This window comes from Trachemys scripta, chromosome 15 (genome assembly GCF_013100865.1).
Source record: "Trachemys scripta elegans isolate TJP31775 chromosome 15, CAS_Tse_1.0, whole genome shotgun sequence".
Classification (NCBI taxonomy): domain Eukaryota; kingdom Metazoa; phylum Chordata; order Testudines; family Emydidae; genus Trachemys; species Trachemys scripta.
The window spans coordinates 7,289,065-7,316,049 of record NC_048312.1 but is presented as its reverse complement, the minus strand read 5'-3'; the positions used below and the strand labels follow the sequence as shown (position 1 = coordinate 7,316,049).

Genomic DNA, 26,985 nt, shown 5'->3' with positions numbered 1-26,985 from the left:
TTGATTTTAATGAAGATACAACAGGGATTAATATGGCTCTTTGTATTTTGTTTGCCCATAGGTAAAGCAGATGGCACGCTTTAACCCATTTTCTTGCTACTGATTAACAATAACGAATGATCTTTCTTTAAAGAGCATAACATACTTAGTTTCTCTTATTCAGCTTCCATGCTAGTAATGCAAACGGTTTTCTTGCTGTGCCTTTAAGTGGTGTGGCCTGCCTAAGGGAGTTGTGGGGGTGGAAGTAGACAGAATCAAGTGGCTACAGTTCTCGAGAGCGTAGATTCCAAAGGAAGTGATAACAATGGGTGCATTTTGCAGTTTGAAGAATTTGTGTGAATATGAAACTTCTAAAGTTGTCCGTTTTCAGAGCGTTTCCTATGGGAGTTTGAAATGGACCTTCCATATGGTTGTCTTCCTGTATGTTTGGTAAGTTAAAAGTGACTAGATGAGCAACTGTGTTTCTTATGTGGGTGATTGTGTGCATGCTTAGGACTCAGCCTTCAACAAGTACAGAGAACTTTTTCACTCTGTGCTAGAGGACCAACATAAATCAGTTGTTTAGCTGTTTTTTAAAGGCTGGTCAGTATTGTATGGTAACAGGAGGGATACTATAGAGTGGCTGTTTAGAACAGGGAGTTGGCTGCTGGAAGTGTGGTCCTGCATATTCCTCTCTCATCCTCTGAGTAAAAAGTGCCTGAATGTAGTTTCTTTCCCAACAGTGCTGTCTGGTTTCATTTGCAGTCAGTAGAGTTATCTGAGATTTACACTCATGTAACTGAAATCAGAACCTGGCCTTGAGAGTCCAGGCTAGATCTGCTATTCAAATTGCACAAAGGGTCACCCAGACCGTCAAATCTTAGAAACAGGGTTTCATGACTATTAAGTGCATAGGTCTCGATCATAAAGGGCAGATGTTTTCCTGTTTGCCTCAGACCTGGGGCTGCTTTCAGCAATAATATTTGCTGACCAATGTCTTTAGTTATTCATAAAATATGTTTAATTATTACAGAAGGGTGCTGTTACACATTGAGCAGCTGATACCAATTTCATTGGCAATAAACTTGTAAGAAGTTCTATTGCCTAATTAAGGCACCATTTCCAAATTGTTGCTGAGAGCTGTTTTCTCACACAGCCAGACTTCAGCAGCATGACTGTCCCAAATCCCTCTTCTCAAGAGGGGGAAAGATAGACTGTAGAAAACACCTCAGAGGCAGATTAGGAGTGATTTTCAAACTGACAATTGGTTTAGTCAGTCACTTCACACTTTCACATTTTAGAGAGTTTTTCACCCCTGAAATTTTTATTTGTTAACTGAAATAGGGCTGACTCAGTCAACTAAATCACAGACTTGTCTGTGAAAGGAAACCCTTTTGATATGACATTATTTCATGTGGAAAGGGTCTTCAGTTTCATGAGTTTGACCCATCACATTTGCACACCTCATGCTGCAGAAGCAATGGATGCCAGTGACTCTTAAAAGGTCATTGTCAACTTAAAAAAAAAATATTGTAAACAAACATATTTCCTTCCTTATGTTGTTGGTAAGCATTAGATTATTAAGAGAGTGAAAATGTTCAGGCCTACGTTTTCCAAACTGGTTAGTGATTTTGGGTGTTTAACCTGAAACTCCTGAAAGGGCTTGATTTTCAAAGGGCAGAGGGCTCAGCGCTTTCTAGAAGTCAGGCCCCTTTAATGTTCTTTATTTAGGGACCCAAAATTGAGACATCCAAAATCATTAAGCACTTTTTAAACTCTTGTTCTAGAATCCAGTTTAGGAGGCACTATTTATGCCCTTTGTTTACTTTTTCCATTTCTCTCAGCTTGGACAGTGAAAATACATCAAGGGTAAAAGTTTGAAAAGCACCTAAATGACTTAGGAGTCTGTCTCATTGAAAGTCAATGGAACTTAGACTCCAAAGTCACTTAGGCATTTTTTAAAATGTTACCCCAAGACAATAGAGACACTTTCAGGTCGTTAGTGCTTCAGTTTTTGGGTGCCAGAAGCTGCAGAGGTGAGGTGAGTGGCTATTTCTTTCTTTCCAAACAACTACACCTCTACCTCGATATAACGCTGTCCTTGGGAGCCAAAAAATCTTACCGCGTTACAGGTGAAACAGTGTTGTATTGAACTTCCTTTGATCCACCGGAGTGCGCAGCCCCACCCACCCGGAGCACTGCTTTACTGCGTTATATCCGAATTCATCTTATATCGGGTCACGTTATATCGAGGTAGCGGTGTATTTAGCTGGAGTGTGATAGCTTTATATTGGCCTTAGGTTTTATAAAAACTTGTTTTTACACCATGCAAATATTAGGCCAAGTTTAAGTTGGCGGTGACCCTTTAAGAATAACAGTAGCATACGGAAAGCCTGATTTTACTTTAAAGAGAAGCCTTTCAGATTGACCTTTTAACACATGAAGATGACAGTAAGCAATTTGAAGAGACTTGTAAGCTGCGATTGGTGCTGCTTTTAATGGGTCCTTTGTCATGTGCCCTTTGCACAAGAGGGAATGCAAAGGGAGCTGTTTCAAGCCCCTTTGAAATTAGTGGGGAACTTTGCCATTGATTTCAGTGGGGCCAGGATTTCACCCTAATAGTCCACAACTACACTATACAATGTCTCTTACATACATCAGTGCAATCCCATCAGAGTCAATGGGATTGCGGTAGTATCACTGAGGGAGATGTTGGCCTAACAAATGCATTCAACGCATGATAAGATCCCAAATTCCTTGAACAAATTTAATATGGCTTTTAATTTACAGTACACTTTTTCTAATAATGATGCCAAGAAATGACTGTCATTTCAACCCATTTCAGTGGGTTCATTTGTGCTTTCCATTTTGTTTGGTTAGTTATGTGCTTGTCACCGACAAACGGTATCAGAAAAAGGACTCTGTGATCAGCTCAGTTCATACTAAAGTGAAAGGAGTAGTTCAGACTGACTCAAGAATCTGGGACACAGCCGAATACACTATTCCCATGCAGGTGAGTCTCAGTTTAAGGTCAGCGCAGCATCCGACTTCCATTGATCAGTGCTGGTGCTTTGCTGGCACGTGTCTGTGTCCTACTGCACAGTGATTTTAACATATCAACGAGACGCAGTTGTATTGGTGAGCGTGAATTAAGAAGCTTGTAAATTAGAAGCAGTAACTTTTAAACATGGAAAAAATATTTAAAAATGTCTTTTATGGGATTTTAAGAAACTTGATGTTTCTACCACAAGTAAATTTTGATTTTAGTAAAAGAATATGTAGGAAAAAGTTCAGTCCTGGTGTAATTCCACTGAAGTTAATAGAATTATTCCTGATTTACACTAGCATCACTGAGATCCAAATATGGATCCTTCACCAGCTTTATAGTGGAAGAACTTTATTGAGTTAATGGAGTTACTCCTGATTTACGCTGGTATGAGTGAGATTAGAACCAGGCCCATGTGTCTTTAGTGATGTCCTTCCCGATTAACATAGGGGTGACTGAGATCAGAATGTGGCACATAGTATTTTATTGAGACTTACTGTTTTCTTTTCTCTCTGTATAGGGAATAGACTCTTTTTTCGTGATAACCAACATAATTATGACAGAAAACCAGTTTCAAAGTGTTTGCCCTGAGGTAACTGCATTTTGTAAGTGATTTCCCACCTGCATAACGTAGCATTCTTTGGCAGAAGTAATCTGTAGCAGCCGCAAATATTAATTAGTGGCTCATGACTATGGCAATTTTGCACAAGTGAACATTGCTTTGTCTTCCTCTGCTTCTTTATTTCATTCAGCAACATGCAACAACTAGTCTAGTTACACTCCTTTTTTCCCCCTCTGCTCTTTTGCTTTTCTCAGTGAATCAACTGGCATTGGTGTGATGTACCACACCAAAGACCCTGCAGCTAAACGTGCGCCTGGGTCACACTCTCCCCATGCATTTATACCTCTTGTTCAACACAGTTGGATTCACTGCTGGTATAAAGTGCAACTAGGAGGACCAGCGGGGTTAGAGAATTGTTGCCAGCTTCTCTGCAGTAATCTGCTGTGCTGTAATTCTAAGCCTGATCATGGTTGGGTCTTTTTCTTTTATCTGTGGTCAAAATTTGTAGCCACTTGCAGTTCTCCTATGCATTCATTCATATAGTTATTAGACGAGACCTGAGTTCGCAGCAATGAGTTGACTGTCATTGGCTACAGCGTGTACATGCTCTTAACAAACAAGGAACTAAACAATCCACTGTCAGACTGGCTTGGTGAGACTCAGTGTTCGCCCAACGGAAAAGGATACAGATGATAGGGAAAGAAATGTTACTGCAAACTAAGGAAAGTTAAAAAATCAAAAGCTACCAGAGGCTCTTTACCTCATCTGTTCTGTTTTACAGTTTTGATGTATAAAACAAACACAGTAGTTAGTTAATAAATAAGGACCAAATTTGTATGGACAGAGACCTGAGGCACAGAGATACAAAAATGCATGCAGATTTAATCACTTTCATCACAACATAGAGACCACATTTGTCTTTGCAAATCAAGTATTTGCACATGCAACTGGGTATTTAGCTAGGCAGTTGTGATCATTGGGTATGAAAATGTGGGCACACAAATGCATGCACATTTTTGAATGTGCAAGCTGGCCTCAACTATTAAATTATTTTTTTAAAAACAAGCATACATAAAACCAGGGCTTTGGAGCGGAGCGCAGAGCTGGAGCGCGGAGCTGCAGGTTTTTGCCTGGAGCTGGAGTGGAGCCGGAGCACAGCTCCAAAGCCCTGCATAAAACACATATCAATCTACTCTTGATGAGTGTGAAACAGACAGAAGTAAATTCCATGCCACTGATAGACATAGCAATATCTTACCGTACATGTCCAAGCTTGTTCAAAGATTGTATTCTATTCTCTGTCTGTACCCTAAATCACTGATGCCAAAGCATCAGAGTGATACCAGAGAGAGAGAGAGAGAGAGAGATGGATGATAAAAACCAGTCTATTTGCTATTTGTGCATTGAGGGGGATTCGATGAGGAGAACTCAGGAAACCTGCTTATGTTCTGCAGGTCTATATGGAACAGGACCATGAATATTTTCTTGAATTCTTTTGTGGCTGCAACTTGAATCCCTCAGAAGCCTTTGGTTTATTCTGATACTCAGTTTTTAAAAATATTTGATATGTAAAGTAATTAAATTGATTAATCAAAATTCTCCCGTCATTGCCAATAGGATTGCAGCTGAGGAAGTGGCATGGGTGTAACCAAAACTGAATTTGATGCATTGTCCCAGAAACTCAGGGCGCTTAGGAACAACTTCCTTGCATTTCCTATATCATTGGTGTGGTTTTTTTTTAAATCAGATTCACTGGACAAATCAATCCATGAGCTAACTCCAGTGAAGCCAAGAGATTACACTTGAGATGAATTTGTCCCATTCAGTCTTTGCTTGTACTGACCTTCTCAAAAACTGAGGTCACATTAAGCACCACGCTGAGTGAATGGGTTACAGAAGAGGGCTGCACTTCCTCTGTTCTGCCTCTCGCTCTGTGATTTCCTCTTACTGTTTGCGATTTCTGTGCAGAACATTTTACAATAGCAATAGAGAGGTAGATATTTTTAATGGTCTTTTATATTCATGTCTTTTTCAGTACCCCATTGCCAAAGCTGTCTGCTCTTCAGATGTGAGCTGTGAAAAAGGACACATGAACCCCCAGAGTAATGGTACATGGATTCCACGTTCAGATTTTAAAACTCATAGCAGGTGGTGAAATGCAACTGTCTTTTAGTTAATAATTATTAGATGGTTAAAGAAATTATGAGGTATCTGTCTTGGAGAATTTGCAACTGTAGAGCCAAATTCTGCTCTGAGATATACTGGTGCAACACCCACTGGCAATTGTGTATGCAGATCTATCTGACTAGGGAGATGAACTTCCAAGCACAGTGGGTGGTGAGGAGGGAGGCATAAAGACAAGAGTGGGAGATGGAAACAAAAGGAGCAGCAAGGAGAATGACATGAAATTTGTCTTCACTCACCTGGATTTTTTCCACCCTGTGGAGAATTTTAACAAATAGGTGGGAATGGGCGGGGGGTGGGGGGGGGTCACAGAAAGGGTGGATGGGGGGTGGGATGCAAATCAGATACCACAGTACATATTGAGCCCACTCCTGCAGTGCTTTCTACAGGTGTAATTCACATTGCAGTCAGTGACAGTTCAGCATGTAGAGTGACTGCAAGATTGTAACAATGCTGATTCTGGTGGGACACTTCTAAGAGTGTCAATTCAGGACATATTGCTTAGAGCAGAGCAGTTACAGCCCAAAGCTGGAGTTCCTTTACTATTAAGACACCAAACCAGCCCAACAGAGAGGACTTTGGTTTTACTTCACTGGCTAACCATACGTCACACAAGCAATTCCCTTAGACACTTCAGTTTCCCAGTATCACTCATTATGGGGATGAATGGTTATGAAAACCAATACCCCAGTAAAAGAGAAAGGTTCTCCCAATCCCAAAGGATTGAGCCCCAGACCCAGGTCAATCCACAAATCAGATCTTACCCACAAATCATGCTGTTGCCAATCCTTTAGAATCTAAAATCTAAAGGTTTATTCATAAAAGGAAAAGGATATAGATGAGAGCTAGATTTGGTTAACTGGAATCAATTACATACAGTAATGGCAAAGTTCTTGGTTCAGGCTTGTAGCAGTGATAGAACAAACTGCAGGTTCAAATCAAGTCTCTGGAGTACATCCACAGCTGGGATGGGTCATTCAGTCCTTTGTTCGGAGCTTTGTTTTGTAGCCAAGTTCCTCCAGAGGCAAGAAGCAGGATTGAAGACAAAATGAAGGAGTTTTCAGGACCTTTTATATACTCTGCTCTGTGGAAGATAACAGCAGCAAGATGGAGCCTGGAGTCACATGGGCAAACCACATGTCCCTGCATGACTCAGTTCTTTACAGGTGGCAGCCATTGCTCACATGCTATCTTGACAGGTTTCAGAGTAGCAGCCGTGTTAGTCTGTATCCGCAAAAAGAAGAACAGGAGTACTTGTGGCACGTTAGAGACTAACAGATTTTGTACTTGTGGCACCTTAGAGACTAACAGATTTAGTCTCTAAGGTGCCACAAGTACTCCTGTTCTTCTTTATGCTATCTTGAACATCCCCAGGAAGACTTCTTATGTGTATTGGAGTCTTCCAAGGTCTGTTGTCAGTTAAGTGTTTCTTGATTGGGCACTTAACTTGCAAATTCCTTTCTCAAGAAGCTGACCAAATGCTTTACTAAGGCTATTTAGAACCAAAATACAAGTACATAGCCAATATTCATAACTTCAGCTACAAAAATGATACACACATACAGCTAGCATAATCATAATCAGCAAATCATAACCTTTCCATAGACACCTCACACAACAACCTTTGTACAATATTTGCTGCAAATATATAACAGTGGTTGCAACAAGGATCTATACTGTTACACTTCATATTAATAACGTCACAAAGATCAAGCTCTATTTAAGGCTATGTTGTCTTCGATACCCTCAGAAAGGTTAATTAGTTCTAAAAATTTGTCCTACCTTCTAGGACACTGATAGCTAATAGGAGTTGTCTCTGATGGTGTAATAGTTAGCTTGTATTTCATTGGCTGAGTGACAACTTGCTGACAGTGCTGTGGGGTGAAGTTCTTGCTCTAATTTGCTCATATTGTTGAATTAAGCCCTACAAACTCTCTTAAATATTGTTACTCCGGCACAACTATGGAGAAAATCCTTCACCCACATCCAATGTGCAGTATTGACAGGGGCAAGGGGAGGAGTTAAGCACTGTGCTTGTGTAGTGGAAGCATGGATCTGATAACCCCTCCTACAGCTACTTCTGCCCACAAAGAGGTGCGAAAATCAAAACCTTGACTCTGAGTTTAAAGTCTCTGTCCTACCTGTGTGTAGAGACCCACCAATACTTTGAGACTGTGTTATCCAAAGGACTCAGTCAAACCATGTGTGAGCTCAATAATAGCAAACTTTTCTTCTGTTCAGGAATTCAGACAGGAAGATGTGTGAAGTATAATGCAACAATTAAAACCTGTGAAGTCTCTGCCTGGTGCCCTGTGGAATCAATGAAAGGTGCCCCAGTGTAAGTAAAAGTGTTCACATTTTTATGTAATCAATAAGGGCCGGATCCTGCAAGACAATAGGATCTGACAGTGCTCAGCACCTGGCAGAGGGCCCTTGGTACCTTTGTTTGTAAAACATTTGTTTCCAACCCAACTTTTATTATTATTAACTCTTATTTTTATAAATTAAGTACCATCAATTTGCTTGTAGCGGCTTCTCTTTCTCTCTGATCTTGTGGTGAAGTAATAAATCCAAGCTTGTGACATCACAGTCTGTTGCCATGAGAACAATTCTAGATGTCACAAATTTGTCATGGATTCACTACAGGCATTTTGATAATTAATGAGGATGCAAGGAAAAATGTGGCAAACCAGATAAGTCTCATGGGAAACATTTGCCAATTCTGACTGTGGATCAATCCAAGGGAAGTCGTGAAAGGCCTAGTGCTGGTAACATGTACAATTGGACTGAACTAAGCTCTATAAAATATACTGGAGTAGACTATAACACCTAGTAGCTCTTCCACATCTAATTTGTATGATCCCATGATTGTAAAGTGTTCTGTGATGTAAGGGTTCCACTTTAACATGTAGTTACTCGTTTGTATCAGGCAAAAAATGTAAATATGGTTATAATAAAACATTTGATTTCATTCACATGTGCAATGCAAAAGTATTCTCCACTTAAAGCCCCAGGATATAATATTGCTTCTACCAAATCCTGATATGTAGCAGCTTTTGAACTATGTCTCTTGTACTAAACTAGCCCTTGCTGCTTAGAAAAGATATACAGGGCAAATTCTCTGCTAGAATAAATTGGTGCAGCTCCTTTGACTTAAATGGAGCCGTGCCACTACACTAGCTGTGTATTTAGCCCATGATATGGTTTTGCTTTCTTCTCCCCTCACTACCACTGCCTGTGGTTTGGTAGGCTTACCCACAGAGACTAGGCTAGTGTTTAATAGTCCACCTGCTGAACTGATGTGTCCACACCACAAAACCCAGCAGTCCAATGAATATTGATTTGCCCACTTGTTGGCAGTTCCAGCAGAGATACCAAGGACTAAATAGGCCAGGGAAACTAAAGTGTCCTAAAATAAAACTAAACATATCCCAAGGGGTAGGCCCTCCAGGTTGTGAGGCAGGCACAGGGGAAGCTGCCAGTGCTGTCTTTGCTCCATTGATAGAGGATCCCACGATTGGCTTAACTCTTCTCTCCTTGAAGTCAGTGGTAAAAGTCTCATTGGGGGCTGAGGCCTGAGCCCTTTTGAAAATCCCACTTTAAGGCTCCAACCCCGCATGCTGCTGAGTACTCTCAATTCCTATTGGCATCAATGGAAGTCAAGGCTGGGTAACACCTTGCAAGGTTGAGTCCCAAATTCACATAAAAAATCAAGAGATTTCTTGTGACGGTCATGCAGGGCAGCTTATTGAACACCCAAGTTGTTAAACCTCTTGGTTTTGTTTCAGTGTAACTGCAGTGAATATTTAATATTTTCAAACGTTGCACTGCACAAGTTGGTAGCTGCACACAGCAGGAAAGAGATTTTGCCTTTATTTACCTTGCACAATTGGCAGAGCGTCCATACTGTTGTCCAATTTTCCTCTAATGTATCAGCGATTGGTCAGTGCCAGGAGACCAAAACTGATGAACCAATATTCGGAGCCAGGATGGCAAATCACATGTATGAGAATTCTTCACAAAATCCACTGGCAAGAGTTCATGGCAGTCACTAAATGGGTAATATGAGTGTTTCTCTGCAACTTGAATGAATAAGCGAAACAACCTGTATGGAAGTCTGTAGCCTGGGGCCTTCAAATATCGACTTCTGGCAGAACAATGCTGGTTCTCAGCTTTACCCGCAATTGGCTTTTCTGTGCAAGTTCTGTGCATTATAAAGAGCACTTCCCTTTCCTTCCCTTCCCTTCCCTTCCCTTCCCTTTTGTGATGGTTGAAACTGAACAAAACTGTAAACTTCTTGTCAAGACACTTCCCTTTCTTTTGTTTTGATTGGTCTCCAGCTCTGTGCAATGCCAGGCAAAGTGACCTGGATAAACTTACCTAAGGACAAATGTTTACAGCACCCTCATAGAAGAGGTCTGGAGAGATTCCCAGGTGTCTGTCCTGAAAGCATAAGCAGTTTAAATTTTTTTGATTAATCTGTTTTTAGTTTGTTAAAGTTCAACATACCTTATTCATTTCTTGACCATTATAAACTGAAGACTGGTTAGAAATTCTAATTGTTCAGATGATGTCCCAAAATGTTTAAGTTTGGGTTGCAGCCAACACCTGCTTTTTCAATTTCCTTAGGAGACATGCTGAAACGTCTGTCATTGACACTGTGTCTCAGCTTGCTGAAGTATTTCCTGTCCTTGCAGGTCTTTGGCTCAGAGACTCTGCTGCTAATACAATGATGTACTAAGGAGAATGCTCTGAAGTACTGTCCTTTGGATGGGTCGCTGCTTCAGGGACCATAGGTGAAAATCAAAGCTCTCCTGGCCCATTTTGAAAAGAGAATGGGAGAAGCCAGTGTCTTGGCTGACATCCTCTCTCAATAAGTTATTTTTCAAAGCTAATTTTGTGCTGGTGCCAGGTTGACAATGCTGGAAGTTGAATTCCTCTATTTTTCCACCAAACAGGGATGACCTGGGTAGTAGCAGAGCAAGCTTTCTTCACATGGTCCAATCTAAAAGACAGTCCCTGCCCCCAGAGAACTGACAATTTAAGTTTATAAGTAAAACCAAGAAAGCTATGTATTCTATTCTCAACCCCCTGAGCCATCTAACTCATTATTCTCAGTATCATGTTCTCCTATTGACAATTTCCCAGGTAATAGCAAAATAGTGTAGCATTAATTGATGTATTTAACTAAAGGAAGATAGTTGGTTTAATAGCTTTCATTGTACTTGATATGTTCCTCTTTTAGGCCTGCCGTTCTGAAGAGCGCTGAAAACTTCACAGTGCTAATAAAGAACAATATCCACTTCCCAAAATTTAATCACACTGCGTAAGTGCAAACATTCATCCATCTCCTCTTAAAGAGCAGATCTACTCCAAAAACGAATGTGTAAATAAAGCACCTTCAGTCTGCAGCTTCTCTGTGTATTTAGGGCTGTATCTGCTATGCTGAGTGACAAAAATCAGGTTTGATTGCTCTTTATTCTTAACCTTGCAGGACCCAATACAGCTATAGGACAGTGAGATGGACTCTATTCCTTCTCAGGCATTAGTAACAAAATTACTAAATTCTAATTGGCTACACCAGGGTAAAACCACTGAAGGCATAGGATAATATAAGTGTCGCTGAGGGCATAATTTGAAGAGAATTGGGTTGCACAGGTGTCACTGAGGGAATAATTTGATCTGCAAAGCCTTTGTTACTGGTGATGATGCCTAAGCACTAAAGGACCCAGCTTGACTCTCAGACCCCACGTGGAATTTGCAGAGCTGGTAGTTACAAAGTCCTCCCATATTCTACTAGAAAACTCAGCACATTTGATCATAGGTGCTGACTTCTGTTGGCACCAGTGGGTGCTCGACCCCTCTCTGCCCCTGGCCCTGCCCCGACTCCACCCCTGTCCTGCCCTCTCCCACCCCTATTCCAATCCCTTCCCCAAAGTCCCTGCCCCCTCCCTGCCCCTATTCCAATTCCTTCCCCAAATCCCCGCCCCGGCCCCGCCTCTTCCCTGCCTCCTCCCCTGAGCGTGCCACGTTCCCGCTCCTCCCCCCTCCCTCCCGGAGCTTGCTACAGCTGTTTGGTGGCAGCAAGTGCTGGGAGGCAGGCGGAGGAGCGGAGACACGGCACACTTAGGGGAGGAGGCAGAAGAGGTGGTGAGGTGGGGCAGGGCGGCGAGCTTGGTTGCCGGTGGGTGCAGAGCACCCACTAATTTTTCCCCGTGGGTGCTCCAGCCCCGGAGCACCCACGGAGTTGGCGCCTGTGCATTTGATACAGGTTCAGGGCGGAGCAATGAGCAGGAAGCCCCTCAATAGCATTTGTAGATGCTTTTTCAGGGAAGAGCTCACACTTACGTTTTCAAATAACTTGTGGTTCTTTGCAGAAGAAACTTTTCACCAAAATTGAATATTTCGTGCACATTCAACAAGATAACTGCACCAGCCTGCCCAATTTTCCAGCTGGGAGATATTCTCCGAACAACAGGAGAAAATTTTTCAGAAATGGCAATTCAGGTCTGTGGCATGATTTCTGTCTTCCATTCCGAACACGTCCATAGTATTTCTTGTTCATTTTAATTGTTAAACGTTGCAAACAATGGAATTGTTCCAGTTTTAAGGGCTGATCCTGGGAGGTACTGGGCACCCTCAACTCTGCAGAGTTTAATGAGAATTGAGGGTGCACAACATCTTCTAGGATTGGGCCCATATTGATTTAATACATGTTGGATTTCGTTGTCAGTAGTTAAACAGTCTTCTCAGGCCAGTCAACTCTTCCTCTCCTCAGGATTCTGTTAAAGGGCACCTTGAGCCATGTATTCAGGGGAAAGATTCCCCCCCACCTCCGCAAATGTTAGGCTGGCACAAGAATTCTTCTGACGACCTAGCTCTGTCTACACTGGGGGTTAGGTTGGGTTAATGACGTCTCTCAGGGGTATGGATTTTTCACACCCCTGAGAGAGATAACCATGGCGATGTAACTTTTCAGTGTAGACCAGCTTTGAGGGTCTGTCTTCACTGCTGTGAGAGGTGTGACTGCAGCATAGACATAGAAATACCTGTGCTAGCTTTGATCCACCTAGCCCAAATAATAATAGCAGTGAAGTCCTGGCAGCACAAGGCTAGCCACTCAAGCACATACCCAGGCTCCCATTGTGTAGCCCGGGGTTGCTGCAGCTTCACTGTTGTGGTTAGTCAAACTAGCTAGATCAAAGCTAGCTTGGGTGTATCTACAGTCCCACCTCTCATTGCAGTGTGGATGTACCCTAAAACCATATCTACACTATAAACTTTCGCTGCCGCAAGTTATGTCGGCATACAGCCGGTGCAGTTAGTATGTTCACATGCAAAAACCATTCTGTGCACATTAAAAGCAAGTAAATAAATTAATGGAACAGAAGTTAACAAGAGGAAGGAACATTCATGTCTATTTTCACTAAACTTATAGCTACCATGCCTCTCACAGGTCAGTATACATGCAGCAGTGGTGGGCCTTACAGTCCCCTGGTGTGGAGTGGTAGGGGTAAGGATGCAGCCCCTGATGCCATGTGGAATGTTGACGGAGGTTTAGGGAGCTGCTGTAATTGAGTTCTCCACGCCGTGCAAAGGGAGGTGAGCCTGTGGTTGGTGATGCTGTAGGTCCACAAGAGTCTGCAGCATCTGTGTTTGCTGCTGGAGAAACCCCATTACGTCCTGGTGCATCTTCCTCTCCTTTTCCTGCTGGGAGTCCTTGGCCTTTCTCCCATCCACTCTGCATTAATCAACATCATTAATACATCTATAGATCAGGCTACAATTGTCACCAGAGTGGTCAGTGTCAGGCTTTGTGGGACAACTGCTGGAGGACTGTTAGGGTCAGTTGACATAGTGTCTACACCTGTACTGCATTGACCTCAGTACATCTACCATGACTCATCACCACTCTGGGAAGTGGTGTTACTGTGTTGCCATAACGGGTCACTTTACATCTGAGAGAGACAAATTTAAGTGTCGACATGTGCGCAACTCGGTCAATGAAAGGCGCCTTACGTCGACCTAACTTTGTAGTGTAGACCAGGCTTCTGCTTCACAACGCCTCTGTAAGATTGATAATTACAGATGGGTGAAATGGAGATACAGAAATATGAAGTGATTTGCTCAGAGCCAGAAACCAAACCCAGCTCTCCTGAGGTCCCGGTCCGGTCTGAGGTCCTGGTCCATCAAAGCTACAACATTCAGCTCTGGATCCCAGATCCCCTGCAAAATTAACGGGAGTTTGCGTTTGGGATTTTAGTTTGAGCCCATCTTTAGTTTAATTGAATGAAATGGCAATCAGAAAGTGGCAATGAAGTTGGAATTTTTGTTGGTAGGATGAGAAATTGGCCACAAAATAAGAGATGCCTTAAGAATCTGAATGAATTCTAGCTTGTAGCTAGTTTGATCTGTGCAGTTAATTAAGTCACTTAGAAGGAAGTCTTTGCTAGAGGTAGAAATACATCTTAAGTATAAGTGTATTTATAGGTGTGATCCTGCCATTGGGCCACATTCAAATCTCCTCTGATTTCAATGGGAGTTTGGTGCACAGCAATTTCAGAACCAGGCCTGGCACGGTCTTTTTTTTTTTTTGTCGTGCTGCTGAATGCATTTAAAGTGTGTTTTCCCTTTCTGTGTCAAGGGCGGAATCATGGGCATTGAGATTAACTGGGATTGTAACCTGGACAAATGGTTTCACCGCTGCAGTCCAAAGTACAGTTTTCGTCGCCTTGATGACAAAACGACGACTGAATACCCTGGTTACAACTTCAGGTAAAAGATATTTTTAAAATCATACATAGAAAAGCAGTGTATTGTCTGTATTGCTTGAGCAATATGGATGTGCAGATGGAATCAGGTAGGTGGAAACTGAGGGGTTTGTAGCTAGAGTGCTGGAGCCCTGGCTGTTGTTCTTGACTATGCCACAGGTTTCTGCTGTGATCTTTCTTTTTTATAATAGCCAATGTTGTACTGATGAACCTAACTTGCATGCACAGTTACTACAGTTGCCTGTGCATTATCAGTTGGACTTGTCACACACACAAGCAACCACTCATGCATGCAACTGGTCATTTGTGCTTGCATTTACCGAGGCTATGTGCATAGTTCTAGTGAATGTATGTGCAACTTAAGATCCGAATCCTGCAAGCTGTTCATGCAAATGGATCTTTGTTTCCACATGGAGCTCCATTGAGTGAGGCTATGTATAGCACAAGAGTCTGCCTGCCTGCCTGAAACAGCTCATATGATCGGGGACCTAGCTGTGCACACACTGTTCTGAGCCTGACCCCTAAAATCCCTTCTCTTTCCCCCTGGGGTGTAGTCTTCCTTGATTTGACTTGTGTGTGACTTTTATTACGTTGTGTGTTTGAATGGAGTTACCATCGTGCTTAGGAGCCCTGGCCATGGGCCAGCACCCCGTTGTGCTGGGCGCTGTACAAACAGCGGTGGGGAGGGATAGCTCAGTGGTTTGAGCACTGGCCTGCTAAACCCAGGGTTGTGAGTCCTTGAGGGGGCCATTTAGGGATCTGGGGCAAAAATCTGTCTGAGGATTGGTCCTGCTTTGAGCAGGGGGTTGGACTAGATGATCTCCTGAGGTCTCTTCCAACCCTGGTATTCTATGATTCTATGAACACAGAACAAAAAGAGCTTACAATCTAAGACAAAAGGCAACAAGTGGATACTGCTAGACAGACAGACGGGACCACAAGGAAACCATGAGACAGTGCGGATCAGCATGGTGGGCAAGTGGTTTCAGTGTGATGGAAAGCTAAAAGTGTCTTATAACATTCAATCACTAGATGGTACAGTGTGTAACATACCGTACCTGAGCAGGTAACAGCCATACCTGGCAGTGCATTAAAATATCTTAAAGAGAATACGTCTTGTGTATTGCTCTCCAGGATGGGCCCTCTGTGGCCAGTCCAGATCTAGGACTGACGCCTAGTAGCTGCTTTCCAACCTGCTGTGTGCAAGGAAGACATGACATGACATGAGTAAATGACACCAGCGCTCTAAGTGTTGTCAATATTTTTGTAGACATCACAGAAGGGTTTTGAAGGAGGACAGCAAGGTTGCTTTGTGAATGTTTATATTTGTTATCAAATTAGTGGGCAGTGCGCCTCGGCAGGAGGGCACTTTATAAAGAACATTATTTGACTATATAAAAACACAGATCTGCAGCGAGATCGTTTTGCTACAGTTCAGCACAGTTAGCTCTGCTCAAGGGAAGCCCAGCCCTGGCATCGTGGAAGTGTGGCCAATCAGGGCTTAAGAAACATAGAATGGCATGCCTGTTTGGGGAAGTCTACGCATTGCCAGCTCATGTGATGACTGGCTAGTGCTACTGCTGTTCATCAGTTGCTTCCATGAGCATTGAAAATCCCCCACCCAACCCCCACCACTTTCTCAAAGAATAAAAACAAAGGAAGAAGAGCATTTGTGTGCAGCAGTTTAACATCAACAGTGTGTCATTTAAAATTACAAAGCAGGGAAGTGAAGATTAATGGGCAGTGAGTCCTTGGATTGGTTAGATCCTAACAGCAAATTGGCCCGACAAGTCTGACAAGACTAATTAAAACAAGAAGAAAAAGAAACCCTGCACAAAATCCACTTCTTTTCGGAGCATGCTGTTTTTTCCAAGCACCTTTACAATTTTGAAGGAAAAAGCTCCATTGTTCTTCTGAGAATAACTCAGCCCAGGATTAATTTTTTCCTGGTGAAGGGGCTGAATTCTGCTCTCAATTACACTGGTGTAAATCGGGAGTAATTCCACTGACTCCACTGGAACGCCTCTAGATTTGCACTGGCATAATAAGGGAGACCAGAGTCTGCTCCACAAGGACTCTTTTCCTGTGCACATGTCAGGAGAGCTTTTTCTGTAAAGATTCATGCTGCAAAACTCTTGCACATGTGAGTAAGATTTACTTATAAAGTGTAGCTGCATTGACTTCAGTATGACTACTCGGGTGAGTAAGGGTTGCAGGATTGGCCCTGCCCTCAACTGATTGTGACTGAATCAAACTAATTTTATATGTGGTAGAATGTCACATGGCAATGTGCAAAACAAAGCATATTAAATATCTTGTGCATTCCTGGGTAGGTCTGGGAGCAATAGATCCTTGTAGAATGTCCAGGGAGCCTTTGTCACAGGAGAGTGAAGCTACGTAAGGGTAATCCTAGGGCCAGGGGGAATACATTTCAGGGACCTTTTTATCATCTGAGTGAGGATAAAATTCTGGAAGTCAAGTTATTGTCCAAGGCCCTGACCATGCAAACTGGTCTGTGTGGGTGAACATCAGCGCCTGCGTGCAGCTCCGTTGACTTCAGCTGAGTTTCAAAGGGAGTTTTGCCATAGACTGAAAAGGCATCAGGATTAGGCTACAAATGCGAAGCACCATTTGAGGTGCAATGGGCCACTGCACAGCAGGTCATCAATGACGCTCTTAATATATCAAATCAGAGCACGAAGCTGCTGCAAAGGAGAAAGTTTCTGTGACATCCTCAGCAAATGTAAAGTGACTTCTCCTCCTGGGGATAGAAAACCCGTGTGTGGGGAATACTATCTGGTCCTGAATCCATAGGTAAAACCTGAAAATAGAACGTCACAGAGCTGCAGGCATCAACGCAGGCTCAGCCAAGCGCTGGCCAGGAAAACATGCCTCAGCTAGAGATCACAGAAACACTGAACACAAGATAAAAGAGTGTTTCGTGTCTGTGCAGCCGGGAAAAGCAGAACCTATGACACTGTGCGTTGCTGAGTGACTCACTCACTGCCTTAAGAACAGATCTCGGCAAAGGGGAAGTTTAATGAACACAAGACATGGAATGCAGATTAAAAGCACTTCAGAGTTCTGCAGAACTGAGATGGGAGGGAGCCGTGCTGCAGCAGGTGGGAGTGAGTGAAAACTGGCTGATGGCTGATTTGCTGGTATCAAGGCGATGACAGAGACACTCACTGCCTGCCATGTACAGCTTTAGGAAACATTGTCTTTTTGGGTCCTACCCCAAATAGGAGCAGGTGCTCTCGACTCCCACTGACTGCAGGAAGTGGGTGGCACTCAGCACCTTGTGGGAGCGGGCCCAGCAGTTGCAGGCAGTCCTGAGATTTCTGATGAGAAACTGCTGTGCTGGGTAAAATGCTCCTCGAAGTGTGGTGCTTGAATGCTCAGGAGCGTTGGGCCAAATCCACAGCTCCTGCCTCAGTTTTTGTTCAGGCCTTAAACTTGCCCTGACAGCCATTTGCCTGACTAAGGATTGTGTAAAAACTGAGCCCAGGGGCCAGTTGCCTCCCTCTGAGGGAAGACCCATGGGAGGGGCTAAGGGAAGAAATTTGCACCGGATTCCTCCCATGAACAGACCACGGGGCCCACACATCGATTCGAGGGCATTAGCAGGAGGCCAGGGGCACCTGTGCAAAGTCCCTTTGCCTCTGTGTCCACCTAGCAGCCCTGTGTCCCCCTCACCCCAACTCTCTGGCACTGGGGCTCTACTGGAGCCATGCTGACAAGGCTTCCGTAGCCAGCAGCTGCCCTTGGGTCCTGCCTTTCAAGGGGGATCCCCCACGTAAAGTGGGAAGCAGGAATTACAGGAAGCTAATACAGGCTGGGTGGGGTTGTACTACTTCTCTCTCAGGAACTCCTCCTGCCTCAGGTGGCTGTTCTTGCTTGGATCCACAGGGTCTAGGGTGAAGGGGAAACAATGCTGCTCAGCTGTCCTGCTGTGTCCTTGGCAGCATAGCACTGCAGTGCAGCATGAGTCACAGAGCAGAGTCTCCTGATTGGATACGTACAAGGAATTGAGGGAAGCATACTGCAGAGTTCAGCGACTCCCTGGCTTTGGTGCCAAATCCAGCCAGACCCCCACCTCCGCAGTGAACTCACAGAGGGGCTTCTATGAGATTGGGCACCAAACCATGGAACAGCCCTCCTGCCCCTCTTTTTGCTATCTGTTTTTGGGTTCCAGTGAGTTTGCCTCCTCTCGGGTAGAATATGTCCCATGGAGAGCAGTTCCAAACTGGATTGTTGGGTCATTCAGTGGTTCTGGCAGACGTGGCTCCGGATACTGATGAGGGCAAGATTAATTGAAACCCGGGAAGGAGGGAAAACTGTATTTCCCTCGATGCTTTCATGCCATCTGTGAGATGAGCAATTAGAGAACAGGGGACTGAGCTGATGACCTGGCATTTGGGGCCATTTCCCATTGAGCACCACCTGTTTTTACCAGAGATTTTGGTTACTACACAGGAGACGAACCACTAAATAAAATCGGCATCCGCAGTGACATTGCGACCTTGAATTACTTTCTCTCCACAGAGCTGACACCTGTTTACCCCACTAAAAAAATTACAGTTGGAATTACTAGGCTAAATGAATCCAAAGAGAACACACATTAGAAAATACTGAAGTAAACTGATCAAGAACAGGACAGTGCTTTCAGCAAGAGCCCGGAGCACTGGCATAAGTGATACGAATGTTAGTATTGGAGTTAAGATTTTAATGTCATTGAACATTTCTCAGTATAGGGTGGGAGCGTTCTCTTTGTTCTATGTTCACAGTGTCCCTGTTTGCTGATCCTTATGCTGGTGTTATCAGTGGAATTTCTCCTGGTAATTGACTTTGGGGATGAGGAGAAGGAGTGTTGTGTAGTGAGTAGAATAAGGGGCCGGGTTTCAGGAGTTGTCAGCTTTCTCACTTCTGCGATTGAGGTGGTGTGTGACCCTGTCCCAGGCAGCTACATGAGTTATAAAGCTGCCCTTTATCCCCGCAGCTAATACTCTCATAGATGCTTTGGAACAGAGCAGCAGAAAGTGACTATAAAAACCAGTGGAAGAAAGGGACCCCAAGAGCTCAGAGTAGGTGCAGACAACACATCGGTAAAAGCACTGGTGCCTGGGAGACACTAGTGTTCCCACCATTGCCAGCTGCTAAAATCTTCCTGGGTTTTTCTTTCTGCTTTTCCTGTAGGTGACTGCCTCTCTAGAGCCGCTAAAAGTAACCCTTTGATTCAGGACAGCAGATCCCTTCCTGGGCATTGCTCTGATTTTTCTAAGCCAGGTGAAATGCTGTTCATCAAAGTGACCCACAATCTGTGGCAGCACTCCTGGGTCCTGGGAGAGGAAGAGCTTTGAATTCTTGACTGAGGGTACAATACTAAACAGGCAGAGAGGGGAGGAGGCAGTAGAACCAAAACCCCATTTTATTCTCTAGCCCAGAGGCATTGAATTCCCCTGACATGATGCATGGATCCTTGTTTGGTTTTGACAGATTCGCGAAGTACTACAAACGGCCAGATGGGCAGGAGGAGCGGACGCTGATCAAAGCCTATGGGATACGATTCGATATCCTCGTCTTCGGCACAGTAAGGGCAACCCTGTTTTCTCATCACCGCTGCAAACCTGTCTGCTTCCAAAAAGAAATGAGAATTTCTGGCCCTTCAGCAAAAATAACTCCAGTAATAACAACAGTGTAGCCCTTCCGGGAGGCAGCACTGCCTAGTGATTACAGCATAGGACCATGGCAGGGATCTGGTTACAATCTTGGTCCTGACAGTGATTTTCTGTGTGACCTTGTACAAGTCTCTTCCTCTCTTTGTGGCTCAGTTCCCCTGTCTGTAAAACAGAGGCCGTGCTTGGTGCCTACGGCAGGGTGGGGCTTGTGACACTTGCTGTTCGTAATATGCACTGAGGTCACTGGAGGGGAGGTGCTGTAGAAGGGCATGGTTTTATGGTTACGTACTGTCCCCGGTAGACAGTGTTTGACATCTACAAAGCACTACGGAAATGAAGGGCCTGATTTTGCCAGTGGGGTCCCAGTGGGAGGAGAGGATCCTGGGCACTTCGCAGGATCGAGTCTTATCAAATGAATCTTCAAACAAATGGCAGGACTTGGCCTTGCCATGCTGTGGGATCAGAGATCAAGGCTTGGTCCCTCATTCGCGGCCTGGCAGGTACCACTCTCAGCTCCGAGGATGAGGGAGGAGGGGGATAATGCCCTGGGGCCCTTGTTAGGGTGGAACGCTGTACCCGGAAGGGAGTGCTGCTTCTTTCCAGCTGTTGGAGGCGGAGGGGAAGGACGCTGCTGCTGAAGGGAGAGAATAGGTGAAGTGGGAGCCTTTGTGCCATTGCTTAATATTGTACAGATGAGGACTTGCTCCCTGTCTCTGGTTCCCCTTCCAGCTGGGAAGGGAACCTTGGGGAAAGCGACTGGCTCTGATTGGAAGAAGACAAGGGATCCTTCCAGCAGGAGATAGCACGGCTAAAAGGGAACCCTTCGTTCCCAGCTGGGTGCAGCAAAACTACCCTTTAATTTAAACACATTCCACCTGGTTAGGTGCTTTAAGTCGGATCATGTCAGAAGAGCTAGAAATCTTGCACATGACAGCAATTTGGCTGGGCCTGATCATGCAGCAATTGTTGCCATTCTGCAAACTGCAGGAAATTATCTGAATTCTCAAATGACTCTCTTCTGCTTTGCCTCAGGCTGGACGGTTTAACGTCTTTGAGCTGCTGGTGTACATCGGGTCTGTGCTGTCCTACTTTGGCTTGGTAAGAGATTTATTTCCTGTACTGATGGAGCTGCTTCGGGAGACGCAGTCTCATTAAGAAAATGGAATCACTGCTCACTTCTGTTTTGCATGCAGGCTCAGTTCGTTATTGATTTTCTTATTACTTCATATACTTATCCCTGCTGCAAAACATCCATCAAGGAATATTACTTCAGGAAGAAATGCGAGTCTGCTTTGGGGCCAAAATGGGTAAGGGATGCAATTAGCTGCTTAAGTGGTAGGAAAATCCAGTGTATCGGCCCTTCATTGTGTCCTTCGTCAGCTCTCTGTGGATTTGTTCCCAATACACCGCTGGTCTGAGTTCTCCTGCCCCCAGTGCGCACCTTGCAGGAATGGGTTGCATGCTGGGGAGTGGTGTGAGTGCAGAAGCGGATCTTAGCACTGCAGGATTCCTTGCAGCTACACAGAAAAGTGGTCAATGAGTCCCTATAGTTATGGGTCCACACTTCCTCCCCCAGCCAGCCATTACCCAAAATCCTTCAGGCAGGGGGCCTCTGGGAAACCCCACAGAGCTGTGCTCTGCAGTGCATGGAAGCTGTGGACCCAAGGCCTGAGCCCTCTGAATGCTGCTCCTCTGCACAGGTCTACTACAGCCAGGACCTGTAACAGCTGCAGGAGGTGACAGCTGCAGGAGGCAGGTTTCACCCTTTAGAGAGCAGTGGAAAGATGCTGTAGAGCAGTGGTTCTCAACCTATTTACCTTTGTGGGCCACTTATGCAGGTCTTGTGTGTTATGTAGGCCACGTGCACACAATATATATGCACTACCTGTATGGGCCTGAGGATGTCACATGGGCTGCAGCTGCGTAAGGATTGGGTCACGGGTTGAGAGAGACGCATTCCTCAGAGCTTCTCCCCCCCCCGTAACGGTTGAGGGCATTTGCATGAAAATAATTTTGTTTCTCTCAAGTCCATCAGCTCCAGTCCACATTCAGCTCCAGAGTCTCCTTCTCTCTAGAAATTCATGCTGCACACATCACTGTGGCATGCTGAGCAGCTGAACTTCTAGGCTGGGATTTCAAAGGAGTCCAAAGGAGTTAGGTGTCCAAATCTCAGCTCACAAGCTTATCTCTAAAGCCTTGTATAATCCATCTCCCTCCTACAACTCCAACCTCCTCTCTTCCTGCTCCCTGGGCTAACACCCGACTGTTCCCTTTGTCTCCCTCACCTGCTCCCAATGCCCGGCCTTCCTCCAGGCTGCCCCCTATGTCAGGAACAGCCTCCCAATGAACATGCACCTTCAGAGAGACTTTTATCTGAATGAGGAATGCAGGATCTGGGCCCTGAGGACCCTAGTTATGGGTCAAATCAATACAGTGTAAATCCTGAGTATTCTAAATAAATACTCCAGCTGAGAATGCTAATGCCTTTTGTTGCACAGACCCTGATGTACGTGTCATATGTTGATGACCCACACATTATTCTGGTAGACAAACAGTTGAGCACAAGTCTGCAGAACATTAAAGGCGAGATTGTTCAGGTAAGTTCAAGCATTTACTGTTATGACTTTTTGTGGATTTATTTCCTGAGTGACTTGATTTTGTTCTCCCTAAGTTTCTAGCTAGGTTTTGGAAGGGCCACGCTTGTGATCCTGGGAAACGCCTGAAGTTGACTGTGTTGGGAACTCGAGACTGTTTTTTCTAGAGTAAAACTAAAAGATCTCATTACCGCCCAGTGGGTGTCCTTAGACCTGCGTGAAACAACTTGGGGTACATCTACATTGCAATAACAAACCCATAGCACAGAGTCTCAGAGCCTGGGTCAATTGACTCGGGCTTGTGGGGATAAAATAGAAGTGTTGACTTTGAGGCTCAGGCTGGAGCCCAGGTTTTGAGACTCTCCCCCCTTGAGGGGTTTCAGAGCCTGGGCTCCAGCCTGAACGTCTACACAGCAGTTTTTAGCCCCACAGCCTGAGTCCTGTGAGCCCGAACCAGCCGCAGCCATGCCACAGATCTTTTATTGCAGTGTTGACATACGCATGGTAGTTCTCAGCCCAGCTCCCATTGGAATGGGTGTTCCCATCACAGAAGGACAACCATTATAATTGGCACTCATTGGGTCCCTGCTTGTCTGTCTCTGGAGACAAACCAAAGACCATGAAATTGACTTACCCATCCAGTGCTAAAGAGACATAATACAAGGATTAAGGAACATGGGCAGGGAAGTATGGGGGAAGCTTCTATTACAATTGCCTGTGCTGTGACTGCTATGTGGAAAAAGGACTCCTGTCACCCACCGTGTCTCTCTATTATCCTGGGACTGACACAGCTACAACTACACTGCATAGAATCCTCTCACTAATACAGTCGATCACGGGGTATAAACTTACAAAACATATTTAAAAGAATATTCTGATCCTGTCCCATATAGAGTGGGAATGAACCAACAGCTCCCTGGGTTTGTTCCGCATTAGGATTCAAAGCCAGTAACCATTTGTTTTCCTGATCTGCCTCTTTACTGTTGTATTATATGGTCCTGCTGCATTAAATGTGAAGCTTGAGCAATTAGAATCAAATCGGGGAATACAGAGGGATTCTCTAATGATAGATAAGTGCAGATGTAGACACAGAGCAAAGTAAATGCTACATTTTCTCGTTTTCACCCTGACTCCTCTGATTATGTGTTTGGGAATTTTAGTTGCCGAGAGACAATGGGGCTTTTACTGACACGACCAAGCTCGCAGCACAATGTTCCAACCGGGTCCCTGTCTTAGCAAAAGCCCATGAGATGCAACCCCTTAAAAGCGAAGGGCAAACTTCTCCATCCCACGACCGCCCTTCTTGGTGCTGCTGTGGGAAATGCCACCAAACACAGTCTTTCCGGGAGCAGCTCTGCTGCCGAAGAAAAGAAGGGTCATGCATTACAACCTCGGCTTTGTTCGAGCAGCTCGTTCTTTCCAGATCAGCACTGGAGTTTATCCTGCTTTACAAAGAGCCCTTGTTGGACTTGAATTCTGAGACCCTCAATAACCAGCTTCGTCACTGTGCTTACAGACAGTATATTCACTGGCGTTTTGGCTCTGCTGAGGTGGAGAGCAGTGCCCTGATACCAAGTTGCTGCAGGTGGAAGATCAGAGAAACGTATCCCAGTGAGGACGGCAAGTATACTGGTTTAGAGAGGAAGAATTAACCTTTATTAAGTCTCTATTATATAGCTCCAGAACCATAATGCAGCTTATTTTTCACAGTTAAACCCCTTCATTTATCTCCAGAGACATTTTTAAAAGAAAAGCATGTGACTTCTCAGAATCCACCGCCATATGACTGAATTCCGTATTCGGTTTTGTTAATGAGGCAGTATTAGCTAATGATTAGTGCAGGAGGCTGGGAGTCAGGAGTCTTGGGTTCTGTTCCTCACTCCACCGCTGACTCTCTCTGTGACCTCGGACAGGGCACATAGCCCGTAGCTTTCAAATCTTGCCCCAGTTTTTGCATGCCCAGTATTGGACACCTTGTCCCTGATGTTCAGAGGTGCTGAGTACTCAACATTCCAGCTGAAAACTAGACTGCACCAACAGCTACGTCAAGGTGAGAACCCAAACATTCAGGGAACCAAAAGTAGAGGACATTTGAAAACTTGACCCTTAACTTCTTGGTGTCTCAGTTTCTCCATCTGTCAAATGGGAATAATACCTACCTACCTTAGTAAAAAGGCTTTTTAGCCTTGGATGAAAGATGCTTTAGAACTGCAGAGTATTCTTGTTTGCTCAGGCTCGGTCCTGCAAATCGTTATTCATGTGAGTTGTCTGTAGTCACACAAGCAGTCCTAAGGTCCAGAGAACGGTCTTGCAGGATTGAGCCCTTTGAGGTGTATTTCATGGACAAAGTCGTGCACACACGGTGTGGCATTTCAGATTCTTTCAGCTTTGTGGTTGATCAAATCTGTTACCAGCAGAAACCAGCTCACTTTGGTAACACAGGAAAAGCATTTGTAACCATACAGTTATTATGTAGATAGTGCCCCTTTAAGCATAAACTCAGGGATTGAAATGGACAACTTTTTTACTGCCTTTCTACCTTCTGTTCAGAAGCCTTGGATCAAATTCTGCTGTCATTTACTCCGATGCTCATTCATGATGTCATCGGGATGGTATCTGTGTAACTGAGAGCAGACTTTAGCCTCATGTTTGCTCTAAGTTCATGTAGGGCTACATACGTCCAGGGTGCTCAGTTATCTTCCCAGTGAGTTGCATAGCAGTATGCAGTCTCAGGGCACTATATATGGCCCCAAGACTGCAAAGAAATGATGGATTAACTTGTGCATTGATTCCTATTTTTTTCTTGTGCTTTGACTCAAACTCACTAGCTATTTTTGTAGCAATGCGGCAAGAAGGATATTAATTAGTATATACTGGGCCAATTTCAGCTCTGCATTATTGTAAATCTGCGCAACTCCATAGTTTGTGGTTTTAATTTTGTACATATTTTTAAAACCGGTGTCGGGAAAAATATTCCAGCTCTAGTTGCATTTCCAATGGCAGTGTGTATTAATTGCACTGACATTCATGCGGCAGCATCTCATTGCAGCGATGGCTTGGGATTGTGTTATTTTTGTAATGTTGGCACTGATACATTTCTGCACTAATATATATTGGTTAGCACTCTTTCTTTGCTTTTGGAAATACTGATGTCGGAACATGGAGTGTTTGTTTAGGACTGTCTTTTTAAGGACCTGTTAAATACAGTCTTATGCTCGTTCTGCAACCCTTTTTATCTTGCGGTCAGTTTTGACTGAGTTTTTCCATTAATAAATACAATGTTTAATCAATCCATAGCAGAGTGGAAGACTCTCTTTTAGTGATTTTGCAGTAGCATATACATTAAATCCCCAGCCAATCCCCTTCCCCTCTCTAATGCTTTGTTGGACTATTATGAAAATCTTTATTATTGCTACCCATATTTCGAAAACCCCATCGCCATAGTATCTGGGCAGCCAAGTGTCAGAGCTTTGTGTTGCTGTCCTTAGCAAATCGTGGCCACTTTTAAAGCTCATAGAATCATAGAAGATTAGGGGTGGAAGAGACCTCAGGAGGTCATCTAGTCCTCATAGCTTGGTATCACACTGCAGTTCAATTGTTTGGAACATCTGATCAATTTTGTAGGAGAGAAAAAATACAGTAAAGGATTTGATCTAAGGGAAGAGATAAATGGTGAGCCTAAGACATCTAGGGCCCAGTTCTGCCCTCACTTTAAATGGGAGCGGAATTGGGGCCTTGCTAGATACATGTAACTACTGGGCCAGATTCTGCTCCCAGCAATCCTCTGACTTCAGTGTGCTGGCATAGGGTAGCTGTAGGGTGAATCTGACCCAGTGGGGGGTGGGGCGGGGCGGGCGTTGGGGTGTGTGTGTGTGTGTGAGTATACCAGAGGCCGTTACGTCTTGGCTGTTTAAAATTCCATCAGCAGCAGCTGAAAACTGAAGACACCACTCCATTAATCTTCTGGCCTGATTTTCTACAATCACCTCCTCCCCCACTTACTCTTAAACCTTTGATACTGCCCTGGTCATCTGACCCTAGTGTGCAGTGGGGTCCCCTTTGCCTTCATTGCAAGCTTCCCTTTTGCATCTGTTTTCATGCTTGTGGTTGCTAAACACCCTGGGGGCTTCTAGTTGAGTCTTTTCTTGGGGTAGGAGGTGGCCATAACATG

General features: G+C 44.4%; 1 protein-coding gene across 1 annotated transcript; it reads left to right on the top strand.

The window, feature by feature from the left end:
- The first annotated feature begins 126 nt into the window (after window positions 1-126).
- Window positions 127-26,108, top strand: P2RX7 (purinergic receptor P2X 7). Its single transcript, XM_034791385.1, has 13 exons — window positions 127-429; window positions 2,860-2,992; window positions 3,546-3,617; window positions 5,623-5,695; window positions 8,013-8,109; window positions 11,017-11,097; window positions 12,149-12,278; window positions 14,416-14,546; window positions 20,039-20,132; window positions 21,253-21,318; window positions 21,414-21,527; window positions 22,719-22,817; window positions 23,975-26,108. Exons 1-13 carry the CDS (start codon window positions 305-307, stop codon window positions 24,464-24,466), a joined length of 1,707 nt encoding a protein of 568 aa, XP_034647276.1. The 5' UTR covers window positions 127-304; the 3' UTR covers window positions 24,467-26,108.
- Window positions 26,109-26,985: the final 877 nt, after the last annotated feature.

Bases quoted from the DNA above. Each gene is read 5' to 3' on its own strand.
- P2RX7 (XM_034791385.1), top strand. From the start codon at position 305: ATGGGTGCATTTTGCAGTTTGAAGAATTTGTGTGAATATGAAACTTCT. The intron at 21,319-21,413 runs GTAAGAGATTTA...TTTTGCATGCAG, and splicing joins TGCTGTCCTACTTTGGCTTG to GCTCAGTTCGTTATTGATTT. The intron at 21,528-22,718 runs GTAAGGGATGCA...TTTGTTGCACAG, and splicing joins CTGCTTTGGGGCCAAAATGG to ACCCTGATGTACGTGTCATA.